The 25,438-nt window shown below is 45.0% G+C and overlaps 1 protein-coding gene across 2 annotated transcripts in view; it reads left to right on the top strand.

The window, feature by feature from the left end:
• The window catches only part of IP6K1 (inositol hexakisphosphate kinase 1), a 314,598-nt gene that overhangs the window by 247,683 nt on the left and 41,477 nt on the right, over nt 1–25,438 (top strand). For both annotated transcript variants that reach the window (XM_069644190.1, XM_069644191.1), the window contains exon 6: nt 20,070–20,245. In XM_069644190.1, coding sequence (XP_069500291.1) covers nt 20,070–20,245 — 176 coding nt within the window. The remainder of the gene's footprint in view (nt 1–20,069; nt 20,246–25,438) is intronic.

The raw sequence follows: 25,438 nt of genomic DNA, 5'->3' as shown, positions 1-25,438 counted from the left end.
CTTATGTGGAGTACTGGGGTATTGGGGGGGCAGGAGGGGTGGTTATTTCTCTGTATCCCCTTTCCCACTGCTTCTGTAACATTTATGCTATAGTGACAAGCTTACAATTATGGCTGGTGACAGTGGACGGGCTCTAACAACCTTTGTATAATTTTTACTTACAGCCGTAGTCCTGCACAGAAGTATGACTATTCAGTTAGAATGGTGGCTTCTTTCTTTTTTTGCCATTTCTTGTGCGCTTGTCCTTTCTTGGTCCTTCTGCCTTCCTGGTCAGGGAGGTTCTGATTGTACTTTTTTCTACAGCTGGGACCCTTTGTGTAGCCCGGGGTGTCTGTCAGGACTGGAAGTGAGGGAGGAATACGAAACTCTGCAGTCTTCTGCCATGCCTGCCTGGAACCAGTTCAAAGTTTGAGTGTTGCATGGCTGTTAATTGGCTGGGTTCCTGTATAAATGGCCTGATTCTGGAAGCTGAAGACAAGTCAACCACTAAAGCTGAATCCGATGAAGAGGAGGACCGGAGAGGCCTCCTGTATAACCATTACCTGTGTTGTCCTTCTTTGATGCAACAGAGGAGTCCCAAAGACAACTACGACCCATGGACTGGTGGGACAAACCGTTTTAGGAAGACCAGCATTTCGAGCCATCCCACAACAAACTGTGACCTTCCTGGGCTGCAAACCGCCAATACCATGGGATATCTTTCCTGAGTGCTGTGCAATGTCTTCGCAGAACGAATCTTGCTGAAACTTTGCTGGAACTCTAGAAGCAATATTCCAGTGTTTAACTTATTCTATTTCAGGAATCAAGTTACAAGTGTTACAAAGTTATTACTTTTTAAGTTGCTTACTGTCATTCTGAAAAGTATACAAAGTCATTTACTTGCCTTTGAATTGTGTTCCACTCTTCTAAAAAGTAACATTGGTGTACCTACATATTTCTGAAATAGAATCAGTGTAAGGGTTTACTACCAATAGGGTTCTACTCCACTTGAATAGTATACTGACATTTTAAATATAGTTTAAGCTTTAGTTTACCTGCCATACGCATTGTGTTGGTTTTTAGAATGTGTTTGACTTCTAATAGTACTTACCATTCTGAAGTATGATTTGCCTGTGTATAAATGAATAAACCTTTATTTTTACAATACATCAGTGTATACGTGTCTCTTTGGACCATATGTATGCTACACGTTCTTCGTACCAATCTACATCCCTCTTTCCCTCTGAAGATAAAGCCTGGCTGTTCTGTCATTGCTACCATAATATCAGGTGCTACAGGTCTATACCAAGAGTGGAGTTTTGTATTGCCAAAGGTATAATTTAATTGAGACCCTTGTGTGGACTTTAGAAAAACTGTCTGTTAGGGAGAATTCTCATTTCTGTGCTAATTCCCTTCAACTTTAGAGATCCCAGCTCTGTTGCTGGACTTTTGTACTTTTTCATTTTCATCCTGGAGTGAGTGAGACCTTTTTTCTCTCACTCATATTTTTATCTGATTTGGATTATCTATTTCCTTTGTTTTTGGAGTCTGACAAACTCCATAGCATCTAGTTTCTGTATGGTGATACACAGCACCTTCAGTGCAGTGTCAGAGAAAACCCTTGAGTTCCTCATAAGGTTTAAATACCCTTTTCTTGTGAGAACTACTATTCTGAAGAATAGTAAAGTGAAATTGACTTTACCTTCCTTTTTTCTTTGTAGGTCCAGCACACAGCATCTTATGTGGAGTGCTGGGGGGTTACTTAGTAGCCACTTTTCGTACTTGCTCATGTAACATTTTTTTATGTTACCCTCATTACTTTAAATGGCTGGTGACAGTGGTTTAATATTCCTACCATTGTGCTTTTCTACCACAGACTGAATCCTCAGCTGCAGTATAGCACCATGGGTGACCATTGTGTCAAAATGGATAGCACCATGGGTAACCATTGTGTCAAAATGGCCCAGTCTTCTTTTTTCACCATTTCTTGTTTGAGGTCTTTCTTGGGTTTTACTCTGCACGCCAAACCAGATTTAACCCTTTTGTTCACTTTGCCTTTGGCGGGCTTCAGTGCTGAAACCCGCCTCTGGCTCCAGTGTGTCTGGCAGGACAGGAAGCAAGGGAGGTGCCCGACTCCCTGTCCTTGGTTTGTCCTTGGTTTCCTTGGTAACCTGAATGCACCCAGTCATGATTGGCTGGCTGGCTGGCTGGCTGTCCTTGCAGGACAAGCACCCTACTGTGTGAGTGACAGCTAGGCTGTGCATGAATGGGAGAAACCTGCATACAAGGTGAGGCTTCTTGAACTGAAGACAGTCGACCACTGGAAGAAACATCTGACGAAGGAACCGTGAAGAGAAGCTTGCTGTATCCTCCTGGACCATTGAATTGCCCGGTGAAGCCCTGCTGCTGTGCTGAAACTCCTTTTCTGAATCGACAAGAGACGCTCCGGAGAGGACGACTTCTTCCCTTGAGTTGGTGGGACCAACTAACCCCAATACTAACTTTGCTGGAAGACCTTCCCCAACTGGCTGTACTTCTTTGCTGCTCTAGTCCCCTCATCAGATTGCTGGACTCAAGGAGTGAAGGAAGCCCATCCAGTGTCCAAGATCCGCGGTGGTGCTATTTGCCGGTAGTTGAAACTGCGAAGTGCCGCTGAACTGAAAAGAGCCTGTAGCTGCCTCCCAACTGCTATGCAGGAGTCCTCTAGACGTCCTCCCTCTTGTCTCCATGAATGAGGCCCTGGAACACAGGATCTGCAAGTCTGCAACCAGGATAGAAGCCAGCTGGATCCTCTTCTTCTAACCGAAGGTACTGTTCTACTACCTCTTTGGCTGTAGCTTGCTTGTTTCTGTTGAAATTTGCAGTAGCTGCCTTTCTAGAGCTGTTCTAGCTCCAACTTTTCACAAGTGTAACAGCTTGTGGCCCAACAGTGATTTTCTACAACAATCTCTCTAACTTTGTGCAAGACTTTTTGCTACTAAGAAGTGCCTCAGCTCCATAGACTTCGTTCCGAATTGACTTTGGCTGCCTGCAGACTCTCTTGACCCATTGACTTTGATTCAAACTGTGCCTCATAGGTGATAAATTGGTTTTGAACTAACCTTAACGGATTTATCGCGATTTCATTGGGAGATGTAAAAGTGCTCGCATGCTCTGAGAATCTGTTAACCTTTTTCCTTCCCTTAACCTTTCCTTTCCGCAACCTCTGAATTTTACTGAGTACAAAAGTGATCTATAAATGCCAATACTGTCCTAGTAATTGAAGTTACCCCAAGGTGTAGGAAGTGTGTATGAAGCATCTCTAATGAGTATCTACTTGCTTATCTTGATTCTAAGAACGTGTTACGAAGTATTTTTTTATTGTTGCACGATGCCGTTTTTAATGAATGCTTATTTAAAACTGACCGTTAAATAAATATTTTACTGAAAATCCTTGATTGTGTTATTTGGATACTTATATGTGTGGATTTCAATGCTACAGCTCACATGTATCCCTCTTAGACTGGCTACTCACTCGCACTACCAACTTGTGTAGTACAGAGCTATACCAATAGGTGGGTTACCTAATACCAAGAGGACAAGTCTGGTGTAGTCTCCCACAATCTTGCCTAACACTGTCTTAACATGCTAGTTATAAGTTCCCAAATTGTTAGGGAAGTCCCACTTGGAGGGAAGACGTGTTAGTAAGTTATCACAGTGGTATGTAGATCTCCAACTCTTGGTATAAGTCTGTACTACTCAGAGACCTTGGTAGAGTGGCAGAGCAGTCAGGCTTATGATAGATCTATTATATTTACACAAGAGTCACTGTTAAATACTTAGCACAGTAAACCAACACACATGGGTATATTCTACAAAACTTTACAATCACAAATCAAGTCCTGCTTCCCTTCATCAAAGTTCTCCACCATGTTGGGGGGCGCTGTTGTGCGCACACGAGATGGCAGCCATGCTGTAGAGCTCCACTCCGGCTGACTATCCTTTTGTTAAGATATCTTTCTCTGAGCCACCAAGCCTCATAAACCCACATTCTATGTGGATGTGAAGAGTTGCAGACTGCCTAGCCGAAAAACGTAGCGGGTCCGAACATCTGAGACCAAAAAATCCACCTTGAGAGATAACAGCGACAAGTGCTGAAAGAGATCCACAGAAACTTCACCCAATGCCCTAGAGCTGGTAGGCCAGGAAGGAGGAGGGGCCTCCAGTGGACTGCACTTTCTCCGGCAGAACCAGACGGAGCGTGGCTGAGCTGATGCAGGGAGAGGAGCTGCCGAAGCGAACACCAGCACAGGTGCGTTGCCGGCGTGGCCCCCAGTGGCGGAGACCTGCTGCCTGTTCCAGGTACTACGCTGGGCCTCCTCCTCCTCGGTTGGACCGTTGGGGCCGAGGTAGGTGTACGCCCTTGTGCAACTACCGCTGTTGGGTCCGGGTGAATCCCCCTCCCCCAGGCTATACGATCTGAGCCCGGGGGGGGGGGGGCGCAACAAGACCTGTGACCCACATGAGTGAGCAGACGCCCTGCTGGTGGGCCCTCCTGGACGCCAGGAGACGCCTATCCATCACTGACTGACTGTGCCCCCCGCCCCCCCCCCACGCGCTCCCCTCCTGGGTCATCTGGAAAAGGCCTCGATGAGAGAAACCACCTCGTACTCTGCCGGAAAAGCTAGCCCGGTGCACTGAACTGCACTTTGCGGCGAATTTAAGGTAAAACGCGCATGCAAACATAGCAACTTACGCCTGGTGACAGAGTAAGTTGCGGACCCTAAACGTTGACCGCATATATACCTCGGCATTGTAAACTGGCACCTGGACATCCGCTGCACCCTGAAGACCCCTACCTATCCCTTGGCTGAAACGGGGTCTGGAGCAGGAGCCTTTGCACAGCCCCACATTCCACACTCTTAAATATACCAATGTGTATTACATCCGCACATCATTGTGAGACGATGTAGAAACAGTCAGCAGCGGAACGCTGCGGTTGGAGAGGGGAGAAATTCTGATTGAAACACGTATCGCCATTGTCGTCACGATGAATGAACTTGGGTTTGTGCACTGCGACATCAGTAAAATTAAGGTCCCAACAGGCGCAATACCTTTGGAGCTGCCTAGATTTTTGGGGGAATACGTAAGCTTACACATCCTATACGTGGCTCAACACACAACCAAGCGGAGAACGGGCGACACCACCGTACTTGGCAGAACATAATCCATTCCCGGTTAATAGGTGGCTTTTGTGAGGACAGACAGCACAGGAATCATTACAGGCTTAAATGCTGTATTGGCGGAGGCCAGGCTGGAACCATGATTCACACTGAGTGTGAACGAAGTCACCAGGTGTTTAACATTCCCCTTGGATGTGTTACAGCGTACAGGGCATTGTCATATAAACAGTTTCAGTAGCACCTTCTGGAAATGCAGCGAGAACCATAGTAATGAACGGCACTTAATAAACAAAGAATTGTTTGTTGGAAGGGCCTGGAACACGCCTTGATCGCCTGACACAACGGAGAGAGGTTGGTGCTGTGTAGCGGTACCCCCACGGGCCCCGCCCTGATCACTGGTCGTATCTCCCCCTGGCCCAGCATCAAATAATGAACATTCACTGAAACTGCTCCACAACACGAATCACCCCAGCAATTTCATCCCTCTGCAGGGAAGAGAAGCCACTGGGGAAAAAACCTTGAAGTAGGTACCACATCATAGAAAGACCTTGTGGTTAATCAGAAGTGCTGCAGGAATATATAGTGAAACCTGTGTGGTCATATTTAACGTCTACTACTGTGGGACCTCACTGTGCATGCTCTTTTGGACCAACCACCCCGGAAAGGTGCGTGGCATTTACACCACATCTATTTGGCGATAACGAGGGGAGCCAGCTCCAAAAAGAAAGACTGGACCCATGGATTCCTTCATGAGCAGCCAAACCCTGGCAACCATGCCACTACCGCCAACTGATCTGCTGACAACATCCTCTGAAAACGCCAGATACGATCAACTCCTTGCTACTGAACATCGTGGATTTGTCGGTCAATGTGAAACTTGACGACATTGTCTCCACTGTTGGCTCGCTAAAGGCTTTCGTCGATAAGGAAAGTGCACGAGTGACGGAAGCTGAGGCAAGGATCAACAATAATGAAGACTCGATTGGACAAAACATTTGTGATATTACCACGCTGTAGAGCGAGATGTCTAAACTACGTGGCATGTGCGGTGACCTGGAATCTAGGTCCAGGCGTAACAACATCCGTATACTGGGAGTAGCAGAATCCTTCTGCAAGGGCCCCATGGAACCACACGTGGAAACACTACTGAAATCCTTATTTGGAAAGGACGCATACCCAAACAATTACTCCGTTAGGCAAGATTGTATGCAATACCCTGTGGGAGACTGCACCGGCCTTGTCCTCTTGGCAATAGTTAACCAAACCTTTGGTATAAGCATGTACTACACATATTGGTAGAGTGACTGAGCAGCCAGGCTTATCTCAAGAGGGATCAATGTGAGCTTTAGGGTTATCACACAGAGATTCACAGTGACAAGTATCCAAATAAACACTTACACTCAAGGATTCTTGATTAAACAATTATTTATTAATTTAACAGTCAGTTGAATAAAACTTCTTTAGAAGGGAGACAATATATGCAACACAAAAATATACTTCAAAACTACACACTTTCAGTTTCAATAAATCAGTAGATGCCCATTTGGGATGGCACACAGACACTTCCTGCACGCTGAGGTGACTTAAATAACTAGGACACTGTGGACATTGATTTCTGATGCTTGTTAATCTGCTTAGAATCGCATGCTGTGCATATAGTCCGACATCTAGTGGTAACCACAGAGTATTGCATCTTGTCTTTCGAGGATCGAAAGGGGACGTCGACATGAGCGTGCCTGTAACACTATCCCTAACGTGACATGTAGTGTACCCAAAATCCCTCACGCATCGCGGTCCCTCATATTGTTTTTTTCCCGTCCAGCTAGCTGCTCGCCTTATGCAGAGCGCTTACCAAATTGCAATATTGTTATATTATCCGAACTCCAGTCATATTTATATTATCGTCCCCTTCTTGACGATTGCTTCCTGAACCACCGCCAACGACAGCTAAAGAAAACTCTGACAGTTGGGGATCTGGTTGACACTGTCGACTGCGTGGCCGGGCCTTCTGGTCGGCCTATACATTAGGGAGAGTGGGGTCTGGGGGTTTTCTATTCTTTTCAAGGTCTTTCCTTCTCCCCTCTTCTTCCCTTTTGGTTTTGTCGTCGCTTTTAAATTCCTGAGCTATGGACAGGACACTGTTTACATTTTGCCCTTCTTGTAAGGGAAAATTCCAATGGAAAGACGAGCACCAGCGGTGCAATAAGAGTCTTCCCCCCTCAATCACGATGAGGCATCCTGAGAGTCCGGTAATCTCCTACGTCCTAGGACTATTAAGGAGTGTCGAGTAAAGCTGTGGGCAGCCTATGCTATGTTGCAGGCCGAGGGTAGCTCCCCCGCCTACACAGCCGCTGAGTGTGATTAGGAGATGAGCGACGACCCAGGCTCCAGTTTGGACACCATTGACCTTACATCTCGCTCTAAGACGTCCGTCCCTAGCCCCGCTAGGCACATCGTAAGTCCTGCTATGGGGAATGTACATCCCGGTGACGGGGACGCACCCGATACTCACACAAAGTACACAACTCCCGATACTGCCTTGATGGTTCAGTCGAAGCGATCCAAGGTGGCAACAGGTACGTCTGATATTTTGACAGCACCCGCTGATTCGCGTGATCAGCAACACTCCCTGCAACCATGGCAGCGGCATGCGTCCGGGCAGCCTAAAAGTAAGGGTGCCAGCACCAAAAGCCACGCAGCCATCGAGACTCCTCAGAAGAGCGCGCCGATGCCGCTTAAGGCCCCGGTTGCACCGAAATCCACGGCGCAACCGCCTACAGTCGAACCACCTCCCAGTAATGCCGAACATCGGCGAGAGTATCACTAAGATCGTTTCAGCGCTTAAACAAAAAGACAATTCTAGAGACACATCGAAAGAAGCATCGAAATGGCCGGAAGGGCAGAAAGATTACTCGGAGAGTCCTCGATCCTTATCTAAGACACTGGTGGAGAAACATCTACATTCTAGGGAGGAGGATCGTTTGGGAAGAGCTCTTTCTTCCTCTAGACTCCTGGCTCCTCATCATGGACCAGAGAGAAGTTTGAGGGTTGCATGAACAGGCTGGATAGGTTTGTAGACTTTTCTGAAAGGTTTGCTCCTAAGAGGCCTCATGAAGAGAGCCCTTATACACCAATGGCTATGTTTCAGAAGACTTCTGATTTACTTCATGAAGAGGTTTTTGACCTTACTGAAGGAGTTCCTGTTGACCCATACCTACAGGATGATGATCCCTTTGCAGATCCTGCGGATGATCCAACTGATCATGCCCCAGGATGGTGGGGGGCGACCGACCGGTAGATGACCCACCTTGGCTGTCTGCTACCGATACCCGGACCCTGTCACCTTATGTATGGACTCGGCCTCCCTTCCCATCAGTACGTCAGGCATCACCTCTTGATGACTAGATGGTGTTTAACGCCATCTTAAAGAAAGCAGCCGAACACTTCCAAATTGCCACGCAGGAGGCAGCGCCATATTCAGATTTTGTTAAATATATTAAAGGAGAAGCCTCCTGCTAGTCAGGCTATCCCAATACTTAATTCTATTAAAAGATGCATTGCTCCCTCATTATTGACGCCCTCGCAAACCCAGGCTGCTAATCCACGGGTGGAAAAACTTTTTGCCCTTCCCCTACTGACTCTACATTAGGGGGCATGCCACCCAGGATTCTTTGGTGGTCATGGCAACAAGGAAGAGGGCAGATGTGCCCTTGTCCACAGGCGAGGTGCTGCCTGACAAAGAATGTAAGAAATTGTACGCTCTGGGAAAGAGAATCACTACTGCAGCAGCCTACTCCACCCGCATAGCCAACAACACTACGTTGTTGGCCAGCTACTTGGATGTTCAATGGAACCTGCTGCAGGAGGGCCCTGAACTGGTGCGTACTCGCCTGCTTACAATTGTAGCTGAGGATAAGCGTGTGAACCACAAAATTCTCAAGAAAAACTTCAGATGCTGCTGAGACCGCGGGAAGGACTTTAGCCCAGGGTACCCTGCTAAAACATCACGCCTGGTTGAAGAACTCCAGGTTCAAGCCAGAGACTCGGGCATCATTATTCAACACGCAGGTGGAGGACTCCAACCTGTTCGGCAAGGCCGTTGATGAAGCACTGGAAACAGCAAAAAAGGAACACAAAACTTTGTAGACTTTGAACCAAATTACTCAAAGATCCTTTCAACAGAGAGGGAGGTTCTTGCCGCTCCTTTTGTGGATAGCCCTACTCTTATTCCCCTCACAACCAATATGGTTCTGGGAACAATTGGTCCTCAGGACAGGGGTCTATCTCCACTACCCTGTATCCACCTAGGGGACAACACTGTGGTAAAGAGGTCGTAATTCCACCCCCAGAGGCTCCTCGGACTCCAGTCAGAAATGACTTTCAGGTTCGGGTCCCCTTAAATGCCCCCCACCTGGATGGGGGACGTATAACATCATTCCTGCACGCATGGGAGGGGATTACAACAGACCAGTGGGTGCTCAAGGCCGACCGCCTCGATTCAGACCTCCGAGATCATGACACCTAACACCAGAACGCCTTAGGATCCTGCTACAAGTGGTTGAGATCCTGCAGAAAAGGGCACTATTGAAGTCGTCCCTCTTCTGGGTATTTATTCTGTGTACTTCCTTGTACCCAAAAAGGATCTCACAATGCGCCCTCTGCTAGACTTGTGCCTAGCGAACAAATGTGTCAAACCGCAGAAGTTTCGTATGGTAACGCTGCAATAAGTAATTCCTCTACTGACGCAAAGGGGATTAAATGGCAACATTGGACATGAAAGATGCATACTTACATATTTCAATGTTACCGGCACACAGGAAATATCCAAGGTTCATGATACAGGACAAACACTACCAATTCAAGGTCCTTCCCTTTGACTTTGCCTCAGCCCCAGGGGTGTTTACAAAAGTGCTGGCAGTACCGGCAGCACACCTGTGCAGACAATCCATCCCAGTTTATCCTTTCCTCGACGACTGGCTCATAACGGGGGATTCATACGGAACATGCCTGTCGAATACCCAAAAGACGATAGACCTATTATTCAGTCTAGGATTCTCCACAAATGAGAAGAAGTCCAGCCTAGACCCCAGCCAAGTCCAGTAGTTTCTGGGGGCCCTAATTCAGACAGAAGATGGTCTCGTCTTCCCCTCCAACGAGAGGGTCCAAAACATGCTGTTTCAGATCCCTCCAGTATGTAGCCAGTCTAGAGGTGACGGTACGCAAGGCCATGTAACTTTTAGGAATGATGGCATCCTGCATTTACTTGGTTCCTCACGCACGTTTGCACATGCGTCCCATGCAAGAGTGGCTCAACAGCCGGTGGTGTCAGGCCAGCGGACAATGGGACGATCTAGTGGTTGTCTCAGCAGCCCTCGTTCTCTCGTTGCAGTGGTGGTTGAGGGAAAACCTCTTGAAGGGGAAAACCGTCACCAACCCCGCAGTAGAAGCTACTCTCACTCACTTGGAAGACAGCCTTTCTTGTGGCAGTCACTTTGATAAGGAGAGTCAGTAAACTACAGGCCCTTTCGATTCTAGACCTGTCAAAATTCAGAGATAAGGTGGTACTGCGCACTCACCCAAGGTTTGTGCCTAAATTCATTTCTAAGTTCCATGTGAACCAGTCTATAGAACTACGCACATTCTTCCAGAACACCACTAATGTGGCGGAGAGAAGCCTACACACACTGGATGTGCATAGGTTAGTCATGTACTATCTGGAAAAGACTAAACCACTAAGGAAAACAAACCAGTTTTTCGTTTCAGTGGCGGTTGGTAGAGAGGGGGACCCTGTCTCTAAATCGGCCATCTCACGGTGGATTGTCAATTGCATCACACTCTGTTACACTCTTGGTAAGAGAGAACTGCCCTTCAAGCCTAGAGCACATTCTATTTAAGGCACTGGGGCTTCCATAGCATTCATTGCAAATGTTCCCCTCGAATCCATTTGCAAAGCAGCAACCTGGAGTTCTGTACACACCTTTACAAAACACTATTGCCTAGACACTCATTCTAGGTCTGATTCTCAGTTTGGACAAGCAGTACTAAGACATCTTTTCACTACTGTTGCTTCTCACATCCCACCTCCAACTCCAGGTACTGCTCGCTAGTCTATGCACGCATGTGATTCTAAGCAGATTAACAAGCATCAGAAGACATGCATTACTTACCGTAATAGCATTTCTGATGATTGTATCTGCTTAGATTCACATGCGCCCACACTTCCTCCCCGCTCAGATGGAAGGAACATGGACATCTTACTAGTCTTCTCTCTTTTCTGTACCCGCTCACGGTAGTCATAAGGCTCCCTCACGGCAGAAAAAATACATTTGGAGGGACCTCGACGCGTGAGGGATTTTGAGTACACTACACTACACGTCACGTTAGGGATAGTGTTACAGGCACGCCCATGTCGACGTCCCCTTTCGATCCTCGAAAGACCAGATGCAATACCCTGCGGTTACCACTAGATGTCAGACTATATGCACAGCAGGTGAATCTAAGTCAGAAATGCTATTACGGTAATGCATGGCATGTCACTGGTACATTTTAGAGCAATTCTGAGATTAGTGTCAAAAGGAAAAGATGATGGAATAAAACAGTGGTTAACAAGTATTCTTAAACCGGTAAGTACTTATTGAACGCTCCAATGCAAAGTAAGTTAACCCTTTACAGAGGAATAGCTAAAGCACAAAGTTAGAGGTAAGAAGAGGCTTTTAGGGAGCCAGGACAGCCAATGTTAATTGAGCAAAAAGTCTAGGTGAGCTAAAGCACTTCTGGTAGGTAAGAAAGTCTTGCACAAAGTTTTTTAGAAGTCTTTGAAGAAAATCAAATCACTGTGGGACCACAAACTGGGGAGCTTGTGAGGTGCAAAGCTGCAAGCAACTCTGCAAAGCAACCAAGACAAGTCGCAACTGAGCGCTTGCAAGGCTACACAACAAGAGGTAAGCAATGGCTTAGTTTTACAGTATCTTTGGTTTGAAGAAAACTGGTTCAAGCTGGCTTCTGTTCCGATGTAGGTCTGCAGATCCTGTTGTTCCTGGGCCTCAGTTGTGGGGACAAGAGGGAGGACGACTGGGGACTCCGGCACTACGTATTGAAGGTTGGCAGCAGCAGTGGGCAAACTTCAGATCAGCTGCACTTCGCGGTTTCAGCTCCTCGTGGTTCTCGGATACCTTTATGGACTTTCCTCGCATCTCGGGTCTAGCACTCTGAGGTTGCTCGAGCTTGGTCAGTCCTGCATCATGGGAGTCCGGAGGATCTTCCTGGAGCTCGGGTCCGACTTAAAAACGAGACGCTCGATTCTGGTGTTCCTCTCCGCGGCAATCTGTTCCTGCAGTAGCAATAGAAGGACAGCCACCTCCAAGAGGATGTCCAGACGAGTTCGCTTTGGGTTTGATTGGTCCCACCAACCCAAGGGGAGAAGTTGTCCGTTGAAGGGCTTCTCCAGTCAAGGCGAATTCGGAGCTTTAGCAATGCAGCAGGGCTTCATCAGGCAAGCGTCTCTTCCAAGTTCTTCTTCAGATTTCTTCGTTCAGTGGTCGACTCTACCTTCTAAGCCAAAAGTATTGCCTTTTATGCAGGTTTCTCCGATTCATTCGCAGCCTAGCTGTCGCTCGCTCAGCAGGGTGGCTGTCTTCCAACGACAGCCAGCCGTCCAATCACCTTTGGGTGAATTCCAGTAACCAAGGGGATTAAGCACAGGGCACCTCCCTCACTTCCGGCCACTGCCGGACACGCTGGAGCCAGAGGCGGGCTTCTCCAGTGAATCCCGCCAACGACTAAATTAATAAAGAGACCAAACCTGGTTTGGCGCGCGGAGTAAATCTCAAGACGGACCTTTCCAACAAGAAATGGCAACAAAAAAAACTGGGGCCATTTTGACAGAATGGGCACCCATGTGTGTCCGACTGCAGCTACAATTGCTGCCCGCAGTAAAAACACACAATCGTAGAAAAAAGTAAACCACTGCCACCAGCCATTAACTGTAGAAAGGGTAACAGCGTGGTGGCGCTTGATCTCTTCTGGCAATAATGTGAAACACGTCTGTGCTATTGTGAACTTTTTGAATGTGTTGCTGAAATTTCCCCTTTAATGGCTGCTCTCAACGATGTTCCTTGAAGGATCAATGTTGCTGAATAGTGTGTATCTAACTAATATGTGGAGATTTGGGTGGGTCAGTTTAGGTCTAAGTATACATCATGTATGATGTCGGATGGTTGCGTGGAATGAAACACTATGATTCTATTAAGCTGATTGAAGTTTTCAGCAATGGAGCTATGGAGTAATGGAGTTTTCTTCTTTTTGAAACAAAAGTTTTGTTTTTCTGTTTTTGCATAAAAGAAACTGTAGTTTTTCAATAAAAAAAAAGGGTAACATAAAAATGGTACATGAGAAACTATCCGAAGGGATACAAAGTAATCTAGACCCAGCACCCTATTGTAAGATGGTGTATGCTGGGTCTAAAGTTACAAAACTTAAGTAAAGTCAATTTCACTTCACTGCTCCTGGAAACAGTAGTTTCACCAAGAGACTGTATTTAAACCTTTGGTAAATCTGAGAGACTTCCCCGTGCTACTGCACTGAAGGTGCTGTGTGTCGCAATGTAAAGATGCCTATGGAATTTGTCAGATTCCAAAGTCAAAAGAAACAGACTCCAAATCGCAGAAAAATACCTGAGAGAGTGGGGGAAAAGGTCTTGCTCTGTCCAGGTTAGAAATTAAAAGTCCTTAAGTCCAGCAAAAAGAGCTGGTGGTCTTTAAGTTAGAAGGGAATTGGCACATTTCTGAGAATTCTCCCCAACACTCCCTACCATAACCCCTATCCTAACATTTACGCTGACTCCATTTACCCTTACCACTACCGAAACACAACCTCATCAGCCCTCCCACAACCACCTTGATCTTACCCTTACCCTAATTCTGACCAAAATCTTTGCTCTAAACGGAACCTGCATCTTTAGCCCAATTCCTGTCCTAACCCTAAATCCAGTAATCACAAGCCCACTAAACCCTCCTTAACGCTAACACTTAATCTAGCAGCACTGCATCTTTGGCTACTTTTTATTTATTTCACTACTTTGGCTTGGTGACTTTTGCTGCAGAGGTATTTTCACCACGATATTGTGCACGGACTATGTTTTTGTTGGCAACATTTTCACTGAATACCTCTAGCTCGGTAAGCTTTCAACAATAAAATAAATAAAATATCTGGGATCTTCAGGATTGTCAGATTTGGGCACAATAGGATCTTTGGCTTGGCGATTGCCTCTTTGGTGTATGCGATAGGCGAGTTGGTCTGCTACTTTCAATGCTCTTTCAGTCTGTCATTCCTTACCAATAGTTACGAGTTAGTACAAATTCTGTTTTGATCATGAGGAAGTATATACAGTTTTATTTTAGAGTTATGCAAGCAAGGTAAGATCTTACTCTAATGAGGATGGTTAGTCATTCACAAAACCTTCAAACTGATTGGTCAACAAAAGTCATAGACCACGTAAAGCTGCTGTGAGAAGAGAAAATTAATGAGAGTGGTACAGTGCACTAAGAAAAAGGTAGTGGCTGAACACCTTAAATGCTCAGTCATCTCTGGCCAACTGTACTAGAAGAGACTGACTGTTCAGCTTGGATAATCTGAGGAAAGGATACAGATTGACTAATTTAACATTACATCAGTTCAGAGATGTCAAAGGTTAAGAAACAATTGAAAATTGAAATGGACATTGTAGGCTTAGTATCTGAAATATACTAAGCCCCCCCAGTTGATTCAGCCCATTTTGTGAGGTCCTTTTAAAACAAATCTAACGTCCACCTTGAAGGCTGCATTTGATCCATGCGGGCCATTAGCCAGACAGCTTTTTAGACTACCTAGCATTAGATCTACTTCATCGAAATTAATCTAACACAAATAGGATTCATTATGTAATGTAAAATCGGACCAATTATTGGTCTTTGCAAAGAAATGCTGGAAGTCATAACTTGGATAATTTCTCAGGTATTTGATTGATTGCATGAATGATTATCATTGTCATTAGTCAACAACGCCCACATTCATTTGCAATCACTTTTTTTTAGAACTAGGTTCAACATTAATTGTCCTTCTCTAATGCATATGGTTTATTGTTTTGCATTTTAAACCAATTTTTGTTTGATTTGTTTCCTACCTACAATAATTTCTTCGTTGTTTTAATCCATAACCTCGGCTAACCTTTTCTAGGGCTGTTCTCTCCCTTTTCCTATTTCTAACTTCCAATCTGTGCCTACCAATTATTTCAAACAGATAGTTTGTTTGGATGTCACATAGAGCCACTCTCGTATAGTAGTAATTAAAATTATGTGGAGCACAATAATCTTTTTCTATGCATCCCACCTCATCCAAATTTCAGAAATGTTGATCAACAGTGTAAGATTCTTAAAATTCCACTTCAACCTATTGCCTTTATTAATTACCAGCAAATTACTACTAATGCAATTCCTCATTTTTGCTGTATGAAAACTATTTCATATTTGTGCTTGCTCACTGTTTTTTCAATTTATAATGTTTCATGTTTGTCATAAACCCAAGAACAAACAAAAATGTAGTTGATAGTGGAATGTGAGGCCAATCTAGATCATATTGCTTGGCCCGGCATGTCTCCTTTTGAATTGCTGTTTAGTTTAACCAGATTCTGTTTGCCCAGAAATTCTGCCCAAATTGACCGTGTAGACTTTGGAGGTAGCACTAAGTGGCTCAGTCTGGATAGTAGCAATTACTGTAGGCATGAAGTTGTTGGCCCTATCTTTTTATCATGTCTGGGGAAGTTCATTTGAAATACCCTACACACATTCTATTCATAAATCCACCCAAATCTATCCATCAGTTAAATACTTTGTCCAATTTAGATCTCGGTTGTTACTCACATTCCACTTTCTGGTTGCAACATTGGCTAATTAGTAACATATTTTCTGGATCCCCATTTTGCTAGAGCGTACACCCACTAATGTTGAGCTGGAGCTTAACTGGTCACTCAGTGTGGTGCAGAGGCTGACACTTGTAGCTATTAAAAGGCTGCCTGACAATCTACCCTTTTCCCGCTGTCGCAGCCTTCTTTAGGCAAACTCTAAAATAATCTATCGGGGGCAAATAACCAAAAGTCTTGGAATAAGCCATCATGTTTGGAACCATACCGCCAAAAAGAAACTACTATTAAAGCGTCTTATGTTCCAGCTCCGTAAACTCAATTCCCACCCCACTTACCAACCCGGTCGATTTTGTTGAGCCATGTCTGATCATCGGCACCCTTTCTCTTTGATCTTTGCCTGGGAAATTCACTAAGTATTAGCCTCTGTCCCTCTTCGCCCATTGGGCAGATGATTTTGAAATCGCTCCATTTTAAGTGACAATTAAGTACTTCATTTTCTTGTCCGCCACACGACAATGCGATTCACCAGATGAAGCTGAATGTGGAAGAAAGACATTGTAACCCCTCTACTAAAAATGTTCCTGTTCCCCCCCCAGCACCACCCCCCCGCTCCATACCAAAATAAACTCTGCTTTAGAATAGAAATGCAATGTCACATTATCCACATCTGGACCACAACTGAATTTGTTTTGTTTTTACATCTGAAGAGGGTAGTGCACAGAGAGGGGATACCTAAGAAGATGGATAGCTCTCTTGATCTGTTCATTCTTAAAAACCGACTCTAAATGTACACAAACATTCTTCCCATTCCCAACAGAAGCTGCGTGGCCTCTTATAACATCCGGTGTCCATCATAGCACTGTCCGTGATCACACCAGCCATACTTAAAGCTGCTAATGATCTAGGGAGAGATTGATCTTCATTCATATTATAATCATTAATAATATCCTCATTGCTCGCCTATGCATTTGTATTGCTGATCTCTTGCAGATCATCTGTTCGTCCAACCTCATCTTGCTGACTTCCTGCCTCTTCTATGGTATCAGGTGTGGCGAAGGCTTTAATGTACTCCTTCCATTTCTGTTTCTTCTCATTTTGCATCGATATTAGGCACTATGTCACAGGAAATGTACTCTTCTTGGCTTCTTGGATGACAAAGGGTATCTGTCACAAACCAGCTGCCTATGACACAAGGAAATGTTAGAGGCAGCAGGGTTCCTGTTACAGGGTGGCTTTCCTCCCGAGAGCACTGCCTTCGTAAACTGTACACACAGCAGCTCGGGGCTCACGTGAAAAGGCAGGGGGGGGGAGACTGGATTCTCTCCCACGATGTATGGAAGGAAAACAAGCAAATCAGACTCTCAAGCAACAAAGAAGCAATCCTCTCTCTCCCTCCCCTCCCCCTCAAAACCCCACTTCTACCTGTTTGATGAATCAACAATATGGATAAACAACGTAGACCTCCTCCCATCGGATGAAAAGTACATAGGCCAGAGAACCGCCCGTCGAGTAAGTAGCCAATCAAATGAAAAAAGACACGATTCGTAGGACCTAAAACCGGTCGGAACGGGGACCGAAACTAAGCAGAAAGGACAACGGCCAGGGATCAAAAGACCAAAATTCCAGAGATTAAGACAGTTGTCCACAATGCTGAATCCACAACACAATACCAGCAGGAAGATGGGCAGTGGTATTCCAGACATCCAATCCACAGAATGCAACTAAATCCAGCAAGGAGAATCCACAAGGCAATACGAAAATCCAGTAATCCATGTCAAAAAGCACAAAAGGAAACACCAGGCAAAAAACAACTAGTCACGGAAGGTAAAGCTAGAATTTAGCATTGAGAAGCACCACGCTTGCTGTCCCAATATTTTTTTAATTCACTGCTACAGGAAATGCCGGATCAGGTCCGACTCCTGATCTGTCCGATGTTGGTGCAGGATGGCATCCCACGCACACAATCGTCTGGGAAATCTAGTTCACACTGGAGGATCATTGCACCATGGGACCTGCTAATCTCAGGCATTCTGTTTGCCAGTGGCGAGGGAGACTGTCACTCTAAGCACACTTGACCTCTGTGTCCCACAACTCTTAGCTAGAGTGCGCAAGACTGCCCTTTTGGGTGGGACAAAGACTGATATGCACATGGATTGTTCTCCTCTGTGAAGGGTGCCGTGAGCTAAAACGTGGTTGTAGACCCCCCTGATTGGAAGAAATTCCATAGAATAGGTTATTTGACACATACACGTTCTCAGTAGGGGGGCCTCCCACACTCCTTTTCAGAATTGGCAAGATACTTTCCTTTTCATACCAGGAATGCTCTTCATATTTTTAGATTTTCTTTTTACTTGTCTTGGAACCATTTGTCATACATATTAATGGATCTCCATTCTTCAACACTGGTGACAATTTATATTAAGAGATCTGGTACTGGGTTTGAGCCCCTGAGAGGAATATTTTGTGCACTGCTGATTATTTAATAAAGGTGTTTCTGCATCTTGTTCCTACTCATGTCCTGGAGATATTCCAAGGGAAAACCATTCTGCATTACTTGCGGTTGTCTGATGGATTTAACTAGTTTAGTAATCTCCATTAATTGGGTAGTATGAGACCTAACCTGGTAGACTATGCTATCGTATAATCCTACTATTGATTGCAGAACCATATTTGGTGCGGATATTGAGGTAGAGCCAATTGAAAGACCTTCTGTAACAACTGGAAAACCAAAATTGCTATTGTCCTGAGGAGTTTCCAATGGTTCTCTGTTTGGGTACCTGCGTTCCTTCCTAACCATCTCTAGTTCCACTCCCAACGGTTCTGCTGATTAGATTTGCTTTGATTATTTGATTGTATAATTAAACAAGGAGATGCACTTGAGTGTGTAAGTTTCACCAAAGGCAGATATTTCGTTTTTCACGCTAAAACACATCTGGTAAAGAGGCATTTTGTGTTAGTTTATTGTGATCTGTTTACACTCTCGGTCTTTTGTAAGTACTCTACTGCTAGACTGTTGGGACAGATTTCTCTTTGCTGCACCTGTCCTTCCATTTTTAATGGACCCCCAAACCTTTTTGCTTTTTATTTTTGAATCTGGACTGTTGTGCAGTGAAGCCTCCAGCTTCACTACACTGGATTTTGCTCATCTGTTGTGGGGAAACTGACATGCCCATTGTGGACGCTTTACAAGCTCACCACCTCTTGAGACTTGGCCTAGAGAACTCTCGTCACTGCTACCTTGAACTGGTTTGTCTACTGCTCCCAGAGTTGTCCCTGTCACAATATAAGTCAGCCTTCTATACATCTGTCCCCTATGTCCGAGCATAGAAAATTAAACACCGACACCGCCCCTCCCACCCCCCCCAAAACTCCCCCTTCACCCCGGTAAGTTTTCTAAAGTTTGGGTTTTGGTTTTGTTATTTTTCACATTTCCTTAAGCTTGTTTCTACAGTTTGAGGCCAAAACTCAATTGTAGCACTCAACTGCTTTGGAAACAAGAAGCAAACTGCTTTCAGATGCCTTCATTCTAAAACATGGGGCGAAGACTTGCCACAATATTTTGATTAGTGTGAAAGCCTATGTGCATGACCCAAAGTGCGTGAGCAGAGACATTTTCAGAGTGTTGACACGTTCTGTGGTATATTTGGTTGTAATTGATTACATCAGACAAACGTACAGCTCACCAAAGGTATTTCGTAAAGCAACAGCTCCCTCTAGTGGTGACGGGCAGAGTGGGCAGTCTCAACTGCACATGACTGCATGGGGACTTTTATTTCAATATATTTTTGGGGCTGAAATGTCTTTTTTTAAAAAAAAAAAAAAATTCAAATCTTTTTATTGAATCTTTAAAATGTGTTTTTGCAACATATATTCTTTTCCAAGTTACACCATTAAGACACTCCATGTTGTATTTTTGTTTGGTAAGCCTGTCAACTATCCCCGTGGAGCATTATTGTTTTCAATGCATTGAAGTTATTGAAACTACTATTTTTACATTGTGTGAATTAGCATGCCCTTGACACTATCATTAGAGTTCCTATTATTGGAAAACGTGGTACATCATTTCAAATTCCCTTGCGTCCTCGATCTGAAAATGGGGACAAGGCAACATGGGGATGATGCATCCGAAGAAAAGGCTGCACGTCAGATGAAGAAATGCGAGCAGAGCACATCAGCCACTCTAGGAGTCCGGGTCTGCGGCATGCAGGTACTGTTTGACATTGACACTGTGTGAGTTGCATTAAAATGTCATTGTGCATAGTAAAGGATAAGGTTTCTCAGGCTGCTAGTTTGCACTGTGAACCCTAGCCATTGTTGTTTTACCATGCTGCTCCTCCCCACATAATTGTCTAGTGGGAATCCAAGGCTTTTGCTTTCCCCAGTCCAGGTATAACTTTTTTTTTTTTAAGTTGACTGCAATCTGGGTCTCGGGTTGGCCTGATGTTCCTTCCTATCATGATGGCTCTGATTTGGCATTGGGAGAAGAGGAAACCTGATGCTGGTTAACATTGTTGCCTAAAAATCACATTCTACCTCAACCTCAGTTTTGGGTATGGCGGGCGAATATTCTCTTTCCCTCCCTTGAATGTTTTACTCCGTTAGCCTTAGTTTTCCCCTTTGGGCTGGATCTTAAACTTGGCTAAGGCGGCCTGGTTTTTAGAGCAAGTGCGGGAAAAGTCTGCATCATTCCCCTCAAGAACCAAGTCTTGATGTTTTATGTCTGGCAGTAGATTTCATGGAACTTTCCTCCTCAGACTGACTGGTGTCCTGACCACTTCTCTTCTGACAGCTAAAGTAACCGGGGAAGCGGTGAAAGGGAACAATCTGTCTACTGGGTAGTCATCAGTGGAGCTCAGGCCAGAGCCTCTGGGTTTACCAATGTGGAATCCACTACAGTTGTACCGGCCCCAGTGTTTCTAATAGAAACACTTACACCATCTACTAGCAGAGGCGTTGCTAGTGGGGGGAGTTAAGGGGGTTATAGCCCCTGGTCTTTTGGTTGTAGCCGGATAGAATCTCAGGAGCTACAGCCAAAAAGCTAGCTAGCCCTCAGTCCCGAAAGTTCCGACATTAGCTTAACCCCGGTCTACTAGTATACTATCCTGAACATAATTCTGGGTGTTACCGGGCATGGGAGAAGAGGCTTCTGCAATTCTAGAATCCCAAGTATACAGGGAAACTAAATCTACTTCATGTCCAACACCATTGGACAAGGTGTCTGAAGAGAAGGATATTCCTGTGACAAGGAAGGACCAGATTTACAGACTGGACCCCCAAGGTCTTGCCCTTACATCTGGTTTACTCCATTCACATGGTCACTTGCTCCACAGGTTACAAAATATCCACTGGACCTCTGTAAGTAGGGAGGCTTACAGTGTCCTCTGCCTTGCTTGGGATGGTGAGTCCCACTACCCTCTCCATGCGACGTATCCCCCTTGTTAAACTTTGTGTGTGTCTAATGGGAAGAAGATTTTTCATACTCTCCCGCCCTCTCATTTTGCTTTTTTCCCCTCATCCTTACAAGAAGCATGTTTGTCTTCAGGGGACACACTATGTGAAACCCACGCGGCAGTAGCAATAGCCAGCTTTTTTGGAACCAATTCCTTTGAATCTGCCAAGTGCGGTTTCAGTTTAGGGGAACAAGAGGGAAACGTATGTTCAAGCATGACCAAATTGATCATGTCCTCAAAAGCGGTCACCTTCTGGCCTTCAACCCAGCCACTCTTTCCAAAGAATCTGTTACAAATGACACAATTTTTTCATATTCTCTAAATCTCTTTGGGTATTGGGTAGGAATCTTCCCAAACTTCATGAGTAGAGCCTTTTTCAGTCTGTAAAAGCATTTTCTGTCGGCCTTGGACATTTCCATAATTTCTCAGCAGACGGTCACATTCTGGCTGGATTTCCACCATGCAATCTTATCAGGCACCAGGAATATTCGCAAGCAGTTAAGCTATCTTTATAATTTCTTTCATCATACATGTTCAACAGATACCTAGGGCATCCTTGATGAGACGAGGCCCTAGAACCACTTCCACACCCTCTGATGTGGAGCCTTGAGACCCTTGTAGTCTGGCCAACTCGAGCTGAAATTTTGTCCTTCTGATTTTCAACTCTAGAAAACTCATGCTTGGCCTTGTTAAAGTAAAGTTCTTTCTCTCTGAGCCAAAGGTTTTCTTTTTTCAATTCAAAGAAAACTTCAGCTTCTGATGTAGACAGACATATGAGAAAACCTCTACATGCTAACAGTTCCCAAAAGACCATTGCTACTGGTAGGCCCCAATTCACTTCATCACTAGCCACAGGCAGCAGAATGCCTTGTATACTTTGATAACTATTATTCATTCTCTTAAATATAATAATCACAACAGAATGTCATTTTGTATCCAATTGTAGAGAAGTTCATAGGAATAAAAGCCAAGGTTCTAAAATTAGATGTTCATGTACCTCGTAGGGTTAATTGTAGTTCATCCAAAATATATGGTGTAGAGTATTTGTAAATCGGACCATAGTTCTCGCAAAGAAAGTTTTCTAGTAAAGGACGAGCTGATATAAACTACGAGGTGTCTTGGGTATGAAATCGGAAATGAAAATCAAAGTTTGTTTTTACCTCCTGTGATTAATTCAAGGATGTCATCACTTCCTGTGAGAGCCCCCTCCTTATGTGGTCAGGGGACGGCAGCCACTACTTGATCTTGACCCCAAGGGTGGCTATGTGAATGAGGACCACCTTGTTGGGGGGCGAGGGGGCAGCTCTCAGGGAAACCCAATGATCTCAACGGAGGAGATCACATACCTTCCTTGTCCCTTAAAGTGTGCTTCACCAGTCCCCATGCCCTAATGGCATGTTACCCTCATCTCGGTGTAAGGCTGGAGTGTTTGGCTATCAAAATTCAAGTAGGGAGACTATGCGGGCCACTAGAATGAGGAATAGGCAGGGGGTGATGTGGATTACTCCCCAGATAACCAGGTTTTTTTATTTTTTAATTTTTTAATTGCTCTCAAGTTATATGAAACCTGATTTGCCATCTGAGATTATTGGAAATGCTTTTTCCCCCACTCTGTAAATAACTTGCCAAATGGCCCTTCTAAAATTACTGACATCACTTCAACCCCTACGCCTAGAAAGTGAAACTTGCCTTTAAGACTCCCTAAAGGCATATCCTTAAACTCTGCCTGTAAAATGACACAAGTTGACTTTCCTTTATCTAATACTAAAACCACTGCCGAAGATGAGCCGAGTAATGAGGATCACGAAAGACCAGGAATGCATGCTGCCTTCTAGTTGTTGCTAGCACCTTACTGCAGATGGGACGTTTAAACCAAGTGATCAGCAAGTGAGAGGTCCTGCAGTGCGAACATCTATCCGCTCTGTGTTGACCTAGGGACTGTCAGTCAGAAGCAAGGTCGAGGGAGCCAGGCGGCTCAGGAGAGGAACCATTGGAGAGGCACTGACCAGTTAGGTAAGCTCTGGAAATGGTGGAGTGAGGAAGACGGTGTCCTGATGAGCAGCTATACCGGAGAGCAGCCTCCACGCTACTAAAGTCCAGGAAGGGTGAACAAAAGGTGAGCAAGCACACAGACGGGAACCAGACGGCAGATCCAGTGACCCCCAGAGAACGTACCAGGGCGCCCGAAGGCTGGTGTTTTACCGTGAGAGAGGCTATCCCTGTTGCAATGACCCGCTGAGTCCGCCCGGGACACCGGAGCATGTGAACAAGGTATGCAGTGATTATAACGAATCACAAAATGACAAATCCATTTACAACTAATTGAAAATAATGAATTTTGAAAAAACTAAAGAAGGGGTTGGGTGTGGGAATAATGGTTTTTGGGGGAAAAGTATTAGGATAAAAAAGGCAGGTTTGGGGGTGGGGGACAAACAACGAAAGAAATGTGTTATTATGGTATTTGTTTTAATGGGATTAGCTATTTTGGATTCAATTAAATCACATGTAACCTGTCAATAATGGTGCTGAAAGGAAACCAAAGTATATTGAATGGAAAGGAAGGTGCTATATGATTTAAAGAGACTGGTAAAGTTGCAAGAGTGTGCATTTATTCAAACAGTGGTGCCGAAAATAAAATAAAGGAAATGAGTTAAATGAGATGGAACGAAAGGCGCTAAAAAACATATAGAAACCAAACCGTGACAAAGAGATTGACAAGCATGCACAGTACAAGTATAGGAGGTCCTGGCAGGACAGTATACCAGACTGCTCTAAATTCCAGAAGTGTGCATCTGAAAGGAAGTCGTGGCAGGAGAGTATACCAGGCATTTATAAGCAAGAGCTGTTTGTGCAAAAGGCTAGCCCTGGCAAGAAGACTTTCCAGGCAAGGTTAAGTTGGACAATGTTATATCACCGAATCCTGACAGAAGGCTTTCAACAGATAACCAAAGAGTATGAATAAAACGTATCCCAGAGTAAGAGGAAGGCTGGCAGGAGAGTACACCAGGCGGTACTTTATACAATGTTTTTTTTAATGGATTGTGTCCTCCCACGTATTCCTTATCTTTGATATTTCCAATATCCAGCTTTGCTGCTTCGGAAAAATTATTCCAGCAGGGGGCGCTGTGCATTGATGCCTGTCGACTCGATGTCCCTCAGAGGCCTCGGTCTCGATGTCAACGTCACCGAAGGTATATGTAGCACACGCAGCACCCGTTGGCTTCAGTTCCGTTTTTCCACGATTACGCTTCGGATACGGTACACTTCGTTCCTTGAGAGGAATATCTTCAAACATTTCTTCGAGGAAATTCTTAATTCTTTGAGTGATTTCGTGAAGAATGGCTTAGTCTTCGGCGTCTTCTACTCCCAGGTCGAGTTTCAAGAAATGCTGTGACTGCGGTGCGAAGATGTCAGTTATGGACCCCCCCATAGGATCTGTCTGTCTGGGGTTGACTCATCTGTCATCGGAGTGTGAGGACTGCCTGTCCATGACGGCCAAAGCCCTGAGAGAGCGTAGAGGGAAGCTTGCGGCAGGTAGTACCCAAAAATCCCCAGACTCTGTTGAAAAAACTAAAAACTTCGGCCGAGTAGAGAACAGTTTCTCTTTGTCGCAAAAAGAATAAATGTTCCCAGTCACGTAGTGGTTCACACCACTCATCATCCTCTAGACCTGGCCATTGATCGCCATCTTCCTCGTCTACAATTTCCTCACCGTAATGGGTCATTTGCCCCACTAAATCTAGCTCACCGGCCAGGTGGGAAGAGTTTAGATTAAAAATGTTAAAGGTGTTCGGGAACGTGGCCTTGCCCCCCTCAACTACACCCAAAAGCCATAATCTGGTCGAAAGACCTCATAAGCACAAAAGTTGTGCGTTTTCGGACCCGGCAGGCAGGACTCCTCGAGAGCGGTCGAAGGATCCCTCGAGTCGATAACTTATGAGAAGCCATCT

Source organism: Ambystoma mexicanum, chromosome 2p (assembly GCF_040938575.1).
Source record: "Ambystoma mexicanum isolate Mex_15411 chromosome 2p, UKY_AmexF1_1, whole genome shotgun sequence".
NCBI lineage: Eukaryota > Metazoa > Chordata > Amphibia > Caudata > Ambystomatidae > Ambystoma > Ambystoma mexicanum.
This window is presented reverse-complemented; position numbering and strand designations above follow the sequence as displayed.